Below are 16,126 nucleotides of genomic sequence, written 5' to 3' on the forward strand. Positions count from 1 at the left end.
CGAGAACTGGGGATAAATCAGAACTTTGATCCACATTTACATCCCACTGTAGGCTAGCTCAATAGCAGGGTAAATGACCCCACATTTTTGTCGATATTCGATACGGATCTAGTGATATTGATTCAGGTGGCTTATAAGTCTGTTCCTCGTCACACAGGGATACTTATATATTTATATGCGTACCACAGTCTACAGGTAATATAGAATATTATTTTTAGAATGAAGAAAAATAAAATGAAAGAAATAACGTATATATTCCGAAATACGATCTTGTGTAAACAAATGCTATTATAGCAATCGTTGACGAGACATATGACGTAAAAGCAAACAATTTGTCCAACATTCATTGTTCTTTAAAGGAATATATAACTGTTTCGAAAGAAAAGCGATACAGTGCAACCGCGAGACTGTGCTGAGGTGGGCGGGGCCTACAGCGGGGTACTCTGCCTGTGAGCTGAGAGAACCTCATTGATTGGCAGCGGTGGGCGTGGCCTGATAACAAGAATAGGTTTACGTTCACAAGTCGGTAGAGCCTCGATGTATAATCCAACTCGTGTTCTAATTGCCCTGCACAGTGCCGGTTGATAGACTGTTTCACGACTTTCGCATCCACGGTGTTGGAAATCGGACTTGGAATTGTATGTAGCTGTTCTAGTGTAAATCTGTGTTATTGGTACTGATCCCACTCGTGTTTAGGAGTAGGCAGCACTATCACGGAGTACAATTTATCCTCTCAAAACTTAGACGTGCTATTTTATACTAATTACATCGGAACGTAATCAAACAAAGCATCGGAACCAACAAATATAGTCGTGATAAACGTGGATGATATATTTGTGGAATTCGTAAACACGGAATCATGACGATCGCCGAATCTCCGCCAGACGTGTCCGGAGCATGAGTGGTCATCCAGTGGTCACCAGTAGTTCTTTTTTGGGATGTATCAAAGCAACTGTCCGACCGAAGTTCTTCCATCAACATGTGTAAATGGGGATAGCGCTAAAAGATAAAAAAAATCCTGTCAGTTATATGTAAATCTAAATTAATCAAAATAGTTATGAATGATTGTGAATAGTTGTGTATTTATTTGTTTCTGGAGTACATGGAGTGGAATTTGGAATGATAACCGAGAGGTCCAAACTGTCGTCAAAAATGTCTAAATTTACATTACTATTGGGGTTTTTAAGTACCCATTTCATTTTGGCCTCCCCATCCTACCTGAATATGTTCCAACAACCTACGAACCAGGACCCTTGTTATGACGATCGGGGTGAACCTACCCGGTGCGTACCCGATTTCGTCAATGCTGCATTTGCGAAAGAGGTTTACGCTTCAAGCACGTGCGGGGCACCAGCAAGTCAATACTGTAAGTCAACTCTCGGAAAAGACGGTGGTATTATTCGAAACTGTTTTATTTGCGATGCAAACCATCCTAAGAGGCAGCATCCCGCATCTTATTTAACTGACTTGAATAATCCCAACAACGTCACGTGTTGGATGTCTGATACGTACGTACAGTACCCTCAAAATGTCACCCTCAAATTATCTTTAAACAAAAAATATGAAATGACGTATATCAGCTTACAGTTTTGTTCCGCAAGGCCAGCATCAATGGCTATTTATAAAAGTGTTGATTATGGCAAAACATGGGTACCATTCCAATATTATTCAAATGCATGTAAAAAGATGTATTCCAAATCACCACGCGCTGTCATAACGAAAGCTAACGAACAGGACGCTTTGTGTACTGAAGCCTACAGTGACATCGAACCCCTATCCGGTGCTCGGGTAGCCTTTAGTACTCTGGAAGGGAGACCCTCAGCTTATGATTTTGATAACAGCCCCATCCTCCAAGACTGGGTAACAGCGACGGACGTCATGGTGATTTTCAGTAAGCTTAATACTTTTGGGGATGAGAGTTCGAATGACGAAGCGGCGAGGAAGAGTTATTACTACGCGCTGTCGGACTTCGCTGTCGGAGGGAGGTGTAAGTGTAACGGACATGCCTCGAAATGTATCGAGAATCGAGAAGGGCGATTGGAGTGTGACTGCAAACACAACACGGCAGGTTACGATTGTGAGAAATGTAAGGCTTTCCATTCGGACCGCCCGTGGGCCCGGGCAAATAATAAGGATGCTAACGAGTGTGTGGGTAAGTCTAAAGCAAAATCTCGATTTTTACATCAAGTGATTCTGAATTTATGAATTGATATTCCGAAGGAACTTATAATATAAAACGATTCATTCAATATCTTAAGTTATGTTACAATTACAATATATTCTGGTTTCTAATGAAAAATTAGTTTGAGGCTTGTGTGCTGTAAGAACAAAAAAATATAAAGCTATTCAATCGATTCAAATCCGAAGCATGTTTTGTAGACCTCAAGAAATATTATTTTTCAGGAATTGTATTCTTTAATCTTCAAAATTATTTATGTTGATGCTAAGCATAAAATGCTTACATAATTTTATTCGCATATCATAATTATCTATGACGAAAAATAAGAAAATGAAAATTCTGCATGATAAATTCACAGATTTAAATTATCTCTGGAGGATACAGGTGTGACACTTTTTGAAGGAGCTCGGGGGTGGGGAATGGAGGGGGCAACGGCACGTGTTATACTCGTCCTGTTGGGATTGAAAATAACGGGCATGCGCTGCCAAATTACCCCTGCACTGAACCGATTTAAATTTTAATGAAAATAGATAAGGTTTATAAGTTGTAAAATTTTGAGATATTTTCAAATTGTGTGGCCCCGATCGTTCGCCGTAATCTTTACACCAGGTCTATATGTGCTCCCTGAACAGGAAGGAAGAAAAACGAGCGAAATATAAGTGTTCGGTAAATATAAATGTAGCAGGTTTGAGATTAGATGCGAAAAATATCCATGTCTAAAACACTGTACAATGGCTTTATCTCCGTACACTAGGGACAGAGTATAGCCACATGCACTAAATGAATCCTTGTATTGCCCTAGAAATGTACGCACAGAATATGAATAGAAAACATTTTATCATAGCTCTTGATATTTTTTAAAAGAAATCCCCTAAGTTGTCGCTGGCTTGTCTGGATCGGTCATAACATTGTCATGAGCCGGGCTATTTTCTTTTTTACTGGCCATAATACATAAATAAATGTTGATTTTATTTCTACAATATGTAATTTATGATTCTATGTTAGAATTTGATACTCTGGCTGATACTATCAACAAACTTCTACTTCTCCCACCGAAACACCGACCTTTAATACCCTACACCACAATACAATTTCTTTATCTAATTGATATTTATTTATTAAGGTTTTAGAATACATAAATACATGATAGTAAGATTCTTTAAAGATGACTATAAAAGCCGGCGTTTTGGGGTTTTTAATATATACAATGCACAAATGTTCGAGACTTCCCCTCTCTCCCTCCCCCAACATGACAAATGTTTATGTACTGTTAGGGATAGCGAACGTGTGTTTGTGCACTATAAGTCTGATAGATGTTTTCTGGGTGTTAACACCGGTCATTGATGAAGGCATCCAATTAACGGTAAGAATTCGCGTTGCCTGACTTACCGCCATTTGAGCGTTTCGCTGACTCACAGAGTTTGCTACCTGACCGTGTCTAGGCCAGCGATATACTTTAACAATCACGCTAATTAGCCCGAAACACAAAACGTATTGTTTGTTTAACTTTAAGCAAAGAAATAAACAAAATAGATAACAATTATAAAACTGGTATGCAATTTATTTGAATTTTAATATTGTAATATACGATCAAATAATGATAAGGCATTTCTTTTGATTGTTGAGAAGCTCGTTCGACAACTTTGTAGCTGTACGCTGTATAAAAATTGTTTACATTGTATTGTTTATTAAACACCGTACGATTGAAATAAACACGACTTATAGGTAGTAATCTGTCATTGTTTGGTGCTCTAAAGCAGTGTCCCATAACAGATTTTCACACCAAATGTGTTTCCGGTAATAGGGTTAGCTACCAGGTGTCGCTCCATAATCCCCGATTAGGGAGCCACATAATGACATGCCAATACAAAGTCCTACCATTGAGCGAGAAAGGTCCCCTAGCTCCAACATTCCGTACCTACGCACCTCTATAAAACCTCTCATTTAATCGTCAGCACAAAAATACCACCACCTTCTTCCCCAAACAGTTCAAATAAAAAAACTACATTTTTTCTCGAAAGATTTATCTAACAAAAAAAGATCTAAAAAACATTTTCCGGAGAACTCAACCGTTATTTACTTATAAATGATGTTACTGACAAATTCTCGTTTCTAAATGTTTTATTGTGTGGCGATATATTGTGACGTGTTATCAGTTCTAATAATCGGAGATGACATGATTGGGACCTGGTCCTACACAAACCTCAGGTGCTAGCTGATAGAAACACAGATACGTAATGAATAGATGACAAAAGAGCGCGTCTTTTGAAGTTAATTGTATCACTACCATAGTCAAATTTCAGCTCCCAATAAATCTTTTAAATTTCCATTTTAATATATTAAATATAAACTGCGAATAAAATTTGAATATAATTTCCCGTGATTATGGTTTCGGTTCAGAGTGAATGGGAACTCGTCAGCTTTTATAGGTAACTATGATTCTGCTTGAATGAGAACTAGTCACCTTTTTATAAAACTCATATTCTGGCTATTAATTTGGATATTAACATCACGCCATTTTTGCTACCTTTACCACGTTAGTCCAGATAACTTTGAATTGTTAAGAAAATCGAAAGAGACTTTTCTCTTTTCCAGTACGTTATTGCTGAAATTTTGAGATAGTATAAAGCATAGGTCATGTCCGACAAAAACATCAACATGTATTTGCTGGTGTAGGCGCTCAGAATTTATATCATTTTATTTCAATGGACAATCGATATACATAGCATTAATACCATCTTTCATAATAACAGAGCAACTCAACTTCACTCTCCCCACACGTGGTAACGTAGGGTAACACATTGAAATACCCTCTTTCTCCCGTAGTAACCCATGGTGACAAACTATGGCCTCTCCCGTCTTTAGAACCCAAGGGTAACAGATTTTTTTTCTTCTTATCGTGGCAAATAATGGTAAAAAATATTCACGTTTGTGACAACATAGGGCAACATAACTGTTGACCATGACAATCAAGGGTAGAATAAGTTGATCTTTCTTTTCAATGACAACCAAGAGTAACTTACAATTGTCTCTTTCCTACGACAACTTGGGGTAACAAAACATTGCCTCCCTGCCCGCAATAACCTAGGTTAACACGCCATTTGCCCCTCTAGTACCGACAACCCTAATAACATCACACATACCCCCTTCCTGCCTTGTATCTGCCAACTCTAGTCAATGGTTCGTCCTCCATTAAAACTCAGTCTACTATCAGATAAGACAGTTTGTATTTCCAGTTGCAATCTGTTATTGTATAGTGAGTAACATGCTTTGATGCCAAACAAACTAAACACAGTTTTCGATGTGAAGCAAGTTTATAATAATATACAGATTTTCTGGCCACCTGGTGAAAGCCCTACTTGAACATAATTGCATTGAAGACTGGGATGCAAATATTTGATCGCCAAAATGTATTGTCAAATGTAGAAATCTCTATTGACATACTGGAGAAGCGAAGTCTCATTGTCACTAAACGTTCTAATGAATATCTGAAACTATATATATAAAAATAATACAAATTGGATAAATTACGCCATACTGTATAAACATTGCATAGAGAATACAAGAGCATATAAAATGATAAATTATGTCATACTCTATAAATATTGCAAAGAGAATAGAATTTTATTAACAATCTTTGATTTACATAGAAATATTTTACACTAACTGTAATGATGCAGAATGCAATGTATCATATGGATTTAAATGTAATGGGGTAAATACCAGGAAATATTTATCTAGATAAATATTATGGAAACGTATAAAAAAGATATAATACCCGGAAAATCAATAAGCAATATACATTGTAAAGATAAGACGTATGTAATATTTTGTAATGTTAAGAATATGGACATGTATTTAAAATACAATACACAAAAACAGCCCCATATAATGCAGTATTATTATACAGACAATACAAAGTGTATGTATGTGATGTAAAGAATACGAATATTGTATATTAAATATGTTGCATATTTTTGTTCTAAATTGTAATAATGATGTCAATGTCTCATATATTCTTATTCGGATAGATTGGTCGGTATGTAAAAAATGTGATCCCAATTTAAATGTATATATATTGTAGATACATGTATTACATAATAAATTGAAATAAGACAACTCGCAAATGTATGCATTACACAAAGTAAATCTAAAAATATATTGAAATATTATGAGACAAAAGATGCTATTAAAGCGACCAATACCAATGAAGTCAGCTTACTGTCAAAAAAAGCATACATGTATTTCTTTTCTCTACAATAACGTAAAATTTTCCACCGACATCATTTTGATGTGAAGACTGAAGTAACTTTAATATTTGCACCACTTAAATCTCAGATAGGCTATATCTGTGCAACGCACCTGGCGCAATATTAAAACCATATAGATTACACGAATTAAGTGGTCGAAACGAAGACTAGATACTCCAAACAGTATCGGTTTTATTTAAATACGAGAAGGCTTCTGTATTCTCGATTTTACATTTTCTGATGTAATCTGCTACCTCATGCTATAGGGAAGATGTTGGGGATTGTCATGTAATATACATTTTCTTTGTTACATGGTTTGATGCATTGCACTGCGGTATGTAATATACGAATATTTTAATGAAAGTTTCTGCTTATATATATACATGTATACATGTTAAATGTACTGGAATATTCTACTCATTTTAGGTTTTATAAAATAAATGGTTTTGTTCCATATGAAACAAAACAATCATTTTTTTTCATATTAAATGTTTGATGTAACGAAATGAACAGGGAACATTATATGAATGTAGAACTGCTATTTCACGTTTAAAAATAAAGAGAAAGCAAAATCCCATCATGCCCCATGTGATAAATCATACCAGATACTGCAAATCATGTTGTACAATACATGTTGCTTATTTTCTCTCATTACCTGTTATGTCAAAATATAACAAAATTATATAATAATGAAAGTCTATTGTTCAGAGCAGCCAACGTAGGCTCGTTCCTCTCTATCAGATTCTGATGTACGCTTTCAATCGTTTGTCACTCTTACCCCGAAAATATCTATCAATTCAGAACGAGTAAATGTTTATGTTTTTTATAATTTGTTATTTGATCAATATTTCATGCAGTTTTTAACCAAAGGTAATATCGAAGATTTTTATGTCTTATCAAACATAATTGACAATTATACGAAGAAAATTGTCATTTGAAGTTTAAATTAAATATTTTTGAACGAGGTGTTCAGTTTACCAAACACACCATTAATGTCGGAATATGAAAACACGAAATTACATGTGTGTTTGTACTAGGTAAAGTGGATACAAATACCTTTTTTCCTCCGAACATGCCACCATTTGGTCCGGTAAACAATTACATTAAATTTACGCTGTAACACCTGATATACTATCTGCCTTGCTAAGAAGAGTATTTCATGTTGTCTTGTTGTTCCCCGGTTCTTATCGCCTTCCCTGGATGCTTTCATGGTTTCAATATTTTTTGACATTTTCAGTTTTTGGCGAATCCTCGATTTTATTGTCGCCTTTCAGCTTGATTCCAATACTACCCCCACATGCTTGATAATGTGGTTTTTTTTACTTGGTGTGTTTTTTGGTTTTTTAACCGTATCCTGGACGTCCCATGTTCACAATTGTTCTACAGAGTCCTTTTTACTTTGTTATTTTAGTAGTTATTGCTGTCTTCCTTTTTTGTTTCGGTTCGTCCTGAATTCTGCTGTTTTGTTTTCTTCTGCTTTTTCGTGTCCATGGCTCACGTGTGCTTCCTTTTTCAGCATCCCCATTTTTATAGTTTCTGTTTTGTTAGTAAATGCCTCTATTACATGTATATCAATGTGCCCCTATTGGTTTTTATCGTCCATATTGTAAATTTATATCCCAGTATCTTCTATGAAGTTGAGATTGTTACGTTTTTCCAAAACACCTGATTCTATATATAGATATTTGAGTAATAATCCACATTGCGTTCACAATTTGTTTCTATTTAATAAAATTTGGGTTTTGGGATCAGAAGTTAATCACTGTGTCAATGTTATGTTATTTCAACAATTTCCTACCCAAGTTATAAATCCAAATTATTTAATTTTGCTTCATAGACCATAAATATTCTTGCTATTAATATTCGTATGTTATGTATTTAATATATTCAATATTTAGAGTCTTTATATCTTATACTGCAAAACAACGTTTATTCCCTAACATATGAAGATTGTGTAGTATTTATTAATGGAATTTATGGATTGAAAATATCGCAAAGATTCCTTTAAAATGCCAACTCATTGTAATATCTGAACTTAAGGTCAGTTTTATATTTTTGATTGAAGGTGTTGAACTGTCAGCTGTATAACTAGGGCTTATTGTGAAATCCACTTTGACCCCTATCTGTTATTTTAGCATGTTTACGGAGTGGCCCCTATCGAAGTTGATGGTCCTTTCCCCCATGTTTGAAGACCCCCTCCCGTTTTCCCGTGGTGTTATCGATGATAAGGCGTTAATAACGAATGAACCACATCCTGTGGTCGAATATCCGCGGACTCCGGACTTCCCCATAAATCATTCCAAAAATCCAAAAAATTATACACAGGAGAAGAACAATATCATAATAGGAGCTAAACGGTAAACTAGCCTGGTCTGACCGACAAAGTGTCAGTGGAACTCCATGTAATTCACCCACTGAGATCTAACTTTCGCTGTTTGATTCGATCCTTTGGGAATATCATACCAGATGACAAGGATTTGCTAAAATAACCTGACCCGCTTGTATAAGCCTCATCGGCTTACTGTGTGTTAGACCGCATTACTTATGGACGATATTCAGTTATTACTTGGGCCGAATGCATGCTGGAATTCGCACATACTGTCATGTTATATGTGACAGAACGCTGCAATTTATCATTATCTAAAATGTAAATAAATCCAATGCAATATGGGGCAACATGTTACAACTAAGCATTGTCATGTCATATTTGAACGCGATCCAAATTGCCAATCAGTTCTTTGCACTCAAAGTAACCGAGCGTTTTTAATTAAACAAAATATTTGACATAAATTTTTAACATTGAAATGAGTCATTAGAAAACCCTTTCCGGAATGTAAGTGAAAGTGTCAATATATGTGACCCATGTAATCGTAATTTTTTTGTGGACTGTGCTCACAGAAACATTGGCTTCAGGAGTACCCGGGTAGTAAGAATGATAAACAGGTGTTATAAGGGTGGATCTATGTAGCACTTGTACGTGACAAATGTGGTGGGACGGCAGTTACTTTCGGGTGTGAAAAAATCACCATTGAAAATATGGCACTTTGTATCTGGCGGAACCAGCTAACCCCGGACTGGTGGGGAGCGAAGTGGATCTTAGGCAAATATTGAACTTAAGTCGATATGTTGATAACAAGCATACTGTCACCGCAGATACTGTTTTTATCAAAAGTGATGTTTAAATTAAATTTGAGGATTGACGATTGATTCTTTTATCAATTCGCTACTGATTTCCTACCTTTGAGTCACATGTAGGAGATAATTGCGGTACAGTAAGAGTATATAAACATTGGATTGATCAGCGCTTCAGCGTATTTTAACCCCTGCCTTACGGGACGAGTTACTAACGAGCTTTTCGCCACCGAGCAGCTTCTCGGCACTTACTCTATTTACATAAGTATTCAGACGTTATAATTAGTTCATGTTAAACGGTCATTAAACTATATCTCGTCAATATGGAGAATTCAGATGTCACATAACACATTAATTTGTTACGGACCACCCTTGTGCATAGTCGCCGTACACCGAGGAAGCGAATGGGCATGACGAACGATTTTTAGTCTGAACTTTCACTGGGTGCAATTGTATGTGAGAAAGCATTTAAAGTGAACTTAGACATTTGTGATAATTTCGATTATTTATTAATAAAACAAACTGAATGCAAACGCCTGTGAGAAAACATTTAAAATGAACTTAGACAAAACAAGATAATTTCCATAATTTATTAAGAAAAATATGAATGATATGCAAGCGCTTGTGAGAAGCATTTATTGTGTAATAAACTGAGTTTTGGAATTATTGAGATAAATTTCACAACGTATTCATAAAAAAAACTTGACACCTAGTTAATTTCAAATTATATAGAGTTACAGGGAATTGCATAGCCATTATGAAAACGACGGAGTAAATGCCTTCTATTATGATATCAATGCACTCACCATGGCTGCAACGATAAGGATTATTACAAATTTATTTTATTTTAAATATGACGTCAAATACAATTTGAAAATTGATTATTTTAACTGCCGAAAATGTAAGTTGCTGTATCCAAAATTTAAGATAAAAACAATAATATTTATCATAAATGCCGCTGTTCATTATACAACTAAAATGGCAGAATAAATGCATGTTAATGTATAAACTATCTGGGTTTTTTTGTGTAGAATATCTTTTAGTGCTATTGATGGAAGCTAACGAAATACTCTGATATGAAACCTGTAAAAGTTACTTTTTTTGTCATAATTTTTATTGTTTTTAGCTTTCTGTATCTTTTTTTCTTTCAACCGGTTTATAAATATTTACAAAATGCCTACGATTGCTATTACATTCGATAAGTGATTTTTGTGTTGATGTTTTATTACACTGTTGCACATTATTCCAGTAATTCAAAACGGTACAAAGTGAGAAAAGTTAAAGTTTATGTTGAAAGTGACATTATGCTTCATAAAGTCACCTGAAAACAAATTTTGAAATTAAAGAAAAATAATTGCTTAATATTTGTATATGTAACATGCAATGGTAATAAACACATTACCACGTGATACCCGATAACGTTTGTGGGGGGACTATTGTTTCTATTAGTGATTGAATGACGTCAAAAGATTATATCCCGCGCTAACTTCATTTTAGCGGGAAGATTACAAAGAGTAACTTTCCATCACTGGATCTACTAGTCCCGCACAAACGTTATCGGGTATCACGTGGTACGTGAATTAGTCCCATTATTTTAGTGACGGTATTATTTTCGCGTTTTATGCATGACTACATTTTCGTTGCTATTTAATTTCACGATATAGACGGGCATTATTGTATTTTGTCTCTATTTGAAAAAAAAATCGCGGGTTGTTTTTTCGATTGCTTGCGAAAAACGCCAAATTTATTTTGAGGTGAAATTAGACGATTTAGAGTATTATCATTTATCAAGTACAATAGACATACTCTTTTGACCGTTGTTATAAATGTATGATTGATGAATAAGTACGAAATTACGGAATGGCATCACAAGTGTTCATGCAACATGTTTGATAGTATACAGTCTCAGGTTAAAAACAGTTAAGTACAAAAATACATTCCATGTAGCATGCTCCACGCTGGTAGTTCTATCAGAAATGTATTAGATATAATAGTCGTTTTCCATATCCATAGCTTACATACTACGGAAGTGATAATTTGATTTATCATCAAATGGGCTAGGCCGTTGAATTTTAATAATCTTAGAGGTTTTCTTGCGGAAACTGAGCAACGTACGGTTTACTTGTGATTTTCGTTTTTACAAATTTTAATGGCTAGTCTTTGGCAATTTGTTATCATGTGATTGATGCACTTATGTGGTACACGGAATAGGAGTAAGACTTCTGAAATTTTACACTTTGAAAAACTCAGAAGCTATGAGCAATTCAGATTAGACATCTTAAAACTTCTACGCATATCACGTAAACTTGGAGTTAGGCTCAAATGTTTAAGAATCGGGACGCATCCCGCGGAAACCGCTAGGGTGAATATATCAATTTTAATTTGTATGATGCGTTTGATGAATCATAGGTACAACAAGCTGTAGGAGGAATAAATTTACATAGTGATGAATTGATTTCAAAATTATCATTTTGCTATTTTGTCATTTGTAACTTGCTGTATCGTAGATAAATAGTTTAGTTATAATTAAAAAAAAATCATACTTATTTCCATGGTGACATTTTTGAAGATTGTGCAATAGGTCTACTTATATTATTGAATCTTTTTATCGGTGACCAATTTTCGCGAGTTCTACCAGAAATGCTCGCTAAGTATGACACATTCAATCTTGTGATTTGTAGGATAATATGATGGGTATGATGATGATGATGATGACGATGATGATGATGGTGATATACATGTGTTTTGGAATAAAACAAGGAATAATAGTAGGAGAAATAATCTCTGAGAAAATGATAGAATTATTTCAATAGAAGTAAATAAAAAAAGTAATTACTAAAGATTGGTTAAGACTATTTGCTTGGTTATATTTATTAGGCACATGCCTTTATTTTTTTTCTTCGACACAGTTTTGTGTCCTTTAAAACAAACATAGAATTTTAATGTGGTTTAATGACGGTTTTTGGCTGAAAGAATGGAACCTGTCTAATCGCATATAATTAATGATACTGCCATCTAGGAGGACTTTTTACTGGATCCTTTATGATTCTGGAAACACCTTAACGAATTAATGTCAATTTGCTCAAATTCAAATTTTGCTTTCAAGCTTGAGGAAATTATTTTTAAGGATATTTTTTTTTCGAAAATGCCATGGTATTATCCGCAAAAAAAATTCAATTAAGGTTATATGTTATTATGAAAATTTTGATAAGATATAGAACTATACTTATAACAAAAAGTTAAACCTCTTTCATATATATGCTTTCCGGAAAAAAAATCCAAAACTAATCAAATCATAAATCATATTAATTAGCAAGGACATACTTCATATGACTGTATTGGACAATCAGTTTTGGGCTGCAATATATTGGCGCCATATTGCAAAGATTTAACAATGTTTTGGCAGAACATTTTTGTATTTTCTTATAATTTGTGCAAACCGTAATAATGCCAATAGTAATGTTTAACATCTAGAATCTTTGGGACGTGCCAAATGTTGAGAACTTTTATGTGATTATTCTCATGCTGTGCATCAGCATAGTCTATTAATTTACATGTCAAGATATGCACTTGTTCATATGTTTGGGTGTTGATATATTCGCCTAAGTTTATTGAAAAATAAATAAGCCAAAAAATTTCTGCGTCGCGAATAATTCCTCTTTCACAGTAGTAGTTTATTGTGGATATCAATATACTGTACAAGTGTTAAATTTCCCTGACGTATAATTTTGCGATCTACTGTTTTGGAACTTTATTTTCGCGAGACATATTAACAGTCTTTAAAAGCGTCATTCACATGACAGGCTGTGATAAACAAACATGAACTTGATCATTTACGCGAGGAATTAAATTTCGCGAATTTGAATGAATCTGCGAATATTAGAAACTTAACAGTATTCGGTATTTCCTATGTACCAATGTATTCTAGCACTTACTCCATCACCCGTTCACAAAGATCAGTTTAATCACAAAAAGTATTACAAAACCATCCTATGTCTATTAATCTGATCTCCTAACTTTCCATTTTTTAGATCACGAGAGGATATATGGATCTCATTTTATCTTTAAACAAGACTAAATGAATTGAACAGATCGTATGTAAATTGATACCTCAGACATTTCCAGTGCGGGCAAGCTACCAAACACTATCTTTATATACCAGTGCACAATCAAATCTGAATTCAACTTTACACCAAAAACATCAGCATTATGAAACAGCAAATATTTTAATCTTGCTTCGTGACTCCGAGCTAAATCCTGAGGATGAAGCACAATGTTGATGTGTTGGCATGTAGAGTAACGTTATGTACGTACTTTAACTTCATGTGGAATGTTCAAGACTGAGAAATAACAATTGGAAATCATTCTCAACAATCAAAAACATCTGTTGAATGCTCTTTCTGTTGCCAGCATCATATCCCTACAGAGTTTCTCGTGATTCTTCATGAATCGACGTAAATATATTTTACCGTTGCACTACAATGCTCTATATAATACAGGAATGCGCAAAGATGAGATTCAATTAGAATAGAACGAAATACACTACTTATGTCTTCGCCAGCAGTACAGTATCGGGTTCATCGACCATATAATGTCAAATGTAACATAGTGAAAGCGAATGCCAAATCACTGAAACATATCCCCATTAAAAGTAAAACGGGTTTTAAGTGTTTTAGTAACCTTTTTATGGTTTGTTTTTGTCTCGAGCCAATTGAGTCTTTGATAAAAATCGAAATGAAGTATGCTATATGCTTTATTCAAATTGAAAATTTGAAATAAAATTGTCTTACTATGATAATTCATGAAAGATAGATTAATTGAAATGAACGATATACGATTATATTTCTCGAACGGAGCTAATCTCGAATCTTGCTGCAATGTTGATTCGTGAAAACAAATTTACTGTGAAGGATATACATTTCAATCGCTTCACTTATTTAACCAAAGTTGATTTAAAAGTTCAATTGCTTACCACACCTTCAAAGAAAATGATGTTATAAGCTACATTAGCTACATTAAATAATTGATAAAACCTGATGATTGAATTCTTGCACAATATCAGCGCCATGCAACGCGGCAGTATTGTGCAATATACATTAATTGTCAATTTCGTTGCTTATAAAACGTACTTAAAATTATTTTTATTCATAATAGCTTACACAAGACTTTAAAACATTCCGTCCACTCTGGGAACTGTTTCATTATAAAATTTGTCAGTATTTGTAAAAAGCCAAAAGAAATTGGGGAAAACCATAGATAAGAACATATATGCAAAACATACTGTCGATACATAAATGGGAGACCACATGTAGTAGCTCTTACTAAATCATTTAATGTGATGCAGAACAATATTGATAACTTGTACCACTCTCGATTTTATATCATCATGTGTTTATTTTTATCCTTGACGGTAAATAAGACTATAGAATAACAAATGTATGTACTATATAACAAAATATTCGTGGCTACTCTTTACCATGGTTTGTAACTTTAAGATTACTTGGAGGGTTGAAATATTTGTTGTTTTTATGGTTGCTAATGAACTACGAGAACATTAATATATCATGCTATACAATACGTTAAACTATATAAATAAACTTTAAGCAAATAACACGATGCTCAGAGCGAGAATCCATGAGAACTTCTCTAAACTTTTTGCAAGACAGACGGTTATTAAACGAAAGAAAAGATGCGCCCCCAGGTACCGTTTCTAGTAATGAAGTCGATGATATATTCCCGTGCCCTCTTTGTGGTTGTATTGCGATCATTTTTTCATAGATTAAAAAATCAGAGAAGAATTTAATCTTGTTTCCTTATCCAACTCAAACTGTATGGAATACCTCTCCGATAACCTCAAACCTTCAAGGCGAAATATTCTTTGCTGCCGCAGATATACTTTCTTTAGTTTTCTAATCAGCCCCAACATCTTGTGCTCATCTCGTGCTGATATAGCAGCACGTGAGATGTGGGAGTGTAGTAGGTCAGTCATGGTTAGTAATTAACTTTTTGTGACACTTTCAAATGTTGCTAGGTCATAGTAATACCTGAGGTCATTTAGAGACGTTTTTGATTCTAGAAAGTTAATTTTCCCAAACCCATCCACCTATAACAGACCAAATACCTTGCGACAGCCTCATACCAAGCTTGCGAAATATTTTCATGTTTTAATATTAGGAAGGAATCAATTTAATTTCTTATAATATACTCAGTTCAAAACTCAATCCGTCTATTCTTTCTATTCTGTGTAAGGGATAAATAGTCGAGATTACAGTAACCTAAATGTAGTTACTCCAAATGGTTTGGTGTACACTTTGACTAAAGTGAACAGTCGGGCAAGGATGGCTAAAGTCGGTAAAAATGGTGTGAATGTATCCAGTATAATTTCTTATGAAATAGAAAAACAAAATCTCTCGCCAAAATCTGTCTGCGTACGAAGAAATTAATTTAAAGTATAGGAATCCTAAAACGTCCTCCCGGCTGACTATGTCCGTGGTTACATTTACACGCAGCCTCGCTTTCAATGCTTTCAACTTTCCTTTTCTTTACTGGTCAGAATTGGGAAACG

General features: G+C 34.5%; 1 protein-coding gene across 3 annotated transcripts in view; it reads left to right on the top strand.

Annotated features, from left to right (window-relative positions):
• The first annotated feature begins 523 nt into the window (after positions 1-523).
• The window catches only part of LOC138324082 (netrin-1-like), a 46,438-nt gene continuing 30,835 nt past the window's right edge, over positions 524-16,126 (top strand). The window contains exon 1 of one of the 3 annotated variants that reach the window (XM_069269124.1): positions 524-2,152. In XM_069269124.1, the coding sequence (XP_069125225.1) occupies positions 1,120-2,152 (1,033 nt within the window). In that variant the 5' untranslated portion in view covers positions 524-1,119. The remainder of the gene's footprint in view (positions 2,153-16,126) is intronic. The other 2 variants (XM_069269123.1, XM_069269125.1) reach the window with 2 other exon arrangements.

This window comes from Argopecten irradians, chromosome 5 (assembly GCF_041381155.1).
Source record: "Argopecten irradians isolate NY chromosome 5, Ai_NY, whole genome shotgun sequence".
Taxonomy (NCBI): Eukaryota; Metazoa; Mollusca; class Bivalvia; order Pectinida; family Pectinidae; genus Argopecten; species Argopecten irradians.